This window comes from Oryzias melastigma, unplaced genomic scaffold (assembly GCF_002922805.2).
Source record: "Oryzias melastigma strain HK-1 unplaced genomic scaffold, ASM292280v2 sc03633, whole genome shotgun sequence".
In the NCBI taxonomy this organism is placed as follows: domain Eukaryota; kingdom Metazoa; phylum Chordata; class Actinopteri; order Beloniformes; family Adrianichthyidae; genus Oryzias; species Oryzias melastigma.
In genome coordinates this window covers 717-2,104 of record NW_023420201.1, presented here as the reverse complement: position 1 = coordinate 2,104, position 1,388 = coordinate 717, and the positions used below count along the sequence as shown (strand labels likewise).

At 46.3% G+C, this 1,388-nt stretch overlaps 1 protein-coding gene across 1 annotated transcript; it reads right to left on the bottom strand.

Annotated features, from left to right (window-relative positions):
• Positions 1-1,061, bottom strand: LOC112138513 (sodium/hydrogen exchanger 9B2; the record flags this gene model as incomplete). The annotated part of the gene is given in 4 exon segments (XM_024261061.1): positions 1-52; positions 124-251; positions 644-786; positions 891-1,061. Coding segments are annotated over 4 exon segments (494 nt in total), but the record flags the coding sequence as incomplete, so codon positions are not given.
• Positions 1,062-1,388: the final 327 nt, after the last annotated feature.

Genomic DNA, 1,388 nt, shown 5'->3' with positions numbered 1-1,388 from the left:
CAGCAGCATTGACGGAACAACAACAGCTGGAGATACCGCCGCCAGAACGAAGCTGCAGACACACAATCATGAAAACTGCAGGTCCGGCAACCGGTTCTGAACGGTTCTGATGGAGACCGGTACCCCAGAATGAAGCCCCACACCCATGGAAGACCCAACAGGAAGTGAGAAACCACGGCGATAATGGACGCCTCCACGGTGCAGGGACCCACCGCCACACGAACACAGACCGCCTTCAGACGCTGCAGGGCCTGCACATGGACATATACAGACATATATACAGACATGTATACACAGACATATACAGACACATATACAGACACATGTACAGACATGTACAGACATATATACACAGACATATACAGACACATATACAGACATATATACAGACACATATACAGACATATATACACAGACATATAAAGACACATATAAAAACATATATACAGACATACATATACACAGACATATACAGACACATACAGATACATATACAGACATATATACAGACACATATACACAGACATATACAGACATATATACACAAACATATACAGACATATACAGACATACATACAGACACAGTCAGTGTGAGTGCAGTAAGTCCACAGATCCAGTTCTCGTTCTGAGCCAGTGAACGCACCGAGGGGTTGAGTCCAAGTCCGGCTCTGGTCAGGATGATGGACAGTGCGATGTTCCTCAGAGCCGCCGACCAACGAGTGTCGATGTAGACCGCCGTGGTTATGTATGGAACGTTACGCAACAGCAGCCCGGCCAGGAGCATACCTGCACACAGACACAAACAGCCACACAGCCACGGCCGGTCTGGAGTCAGTAGGCGTCCCATCAGTCTGCATAAAGAATCCAGGTCTGTTTCTGTCAGACTGTACCCAGCAGTGGAGGGAAGGGGGGCAGTGTTGGCAGTTGGATCATTCCCACCAGCTTGCCCCCCAGCACAGAGGAGATGAAGAGGATGACGATGCCGAACAGGTTCCCCCCAGGTAGACACTCCCCTCCAGTGATGGACCAGACCCCCCCGAACAGCAGGGCAAACAGACAGGCTGCAGACAGACGGACAGGAGACAGAGACCGCCGCGGGGTCTTAAAGAACGACTTAGTGAAGATCCAGATAATCACTGTCACTGATTTTATATGTATATATGCGTGTGTCTATATGTACAGTCTACATGTATGAATATACAGTCTACATGCATAAACATACAGTCTACATACATGTATGAATAAACAGTCTACATGTATGAACTAAGGGCTATACGTATAAACATACAATCTACATGTATGAACATACAGTCTACATACATGTATGAACATACATTCTACATGTACAGTATACACATACAGTCTACATGTATGAATATACAACCTAC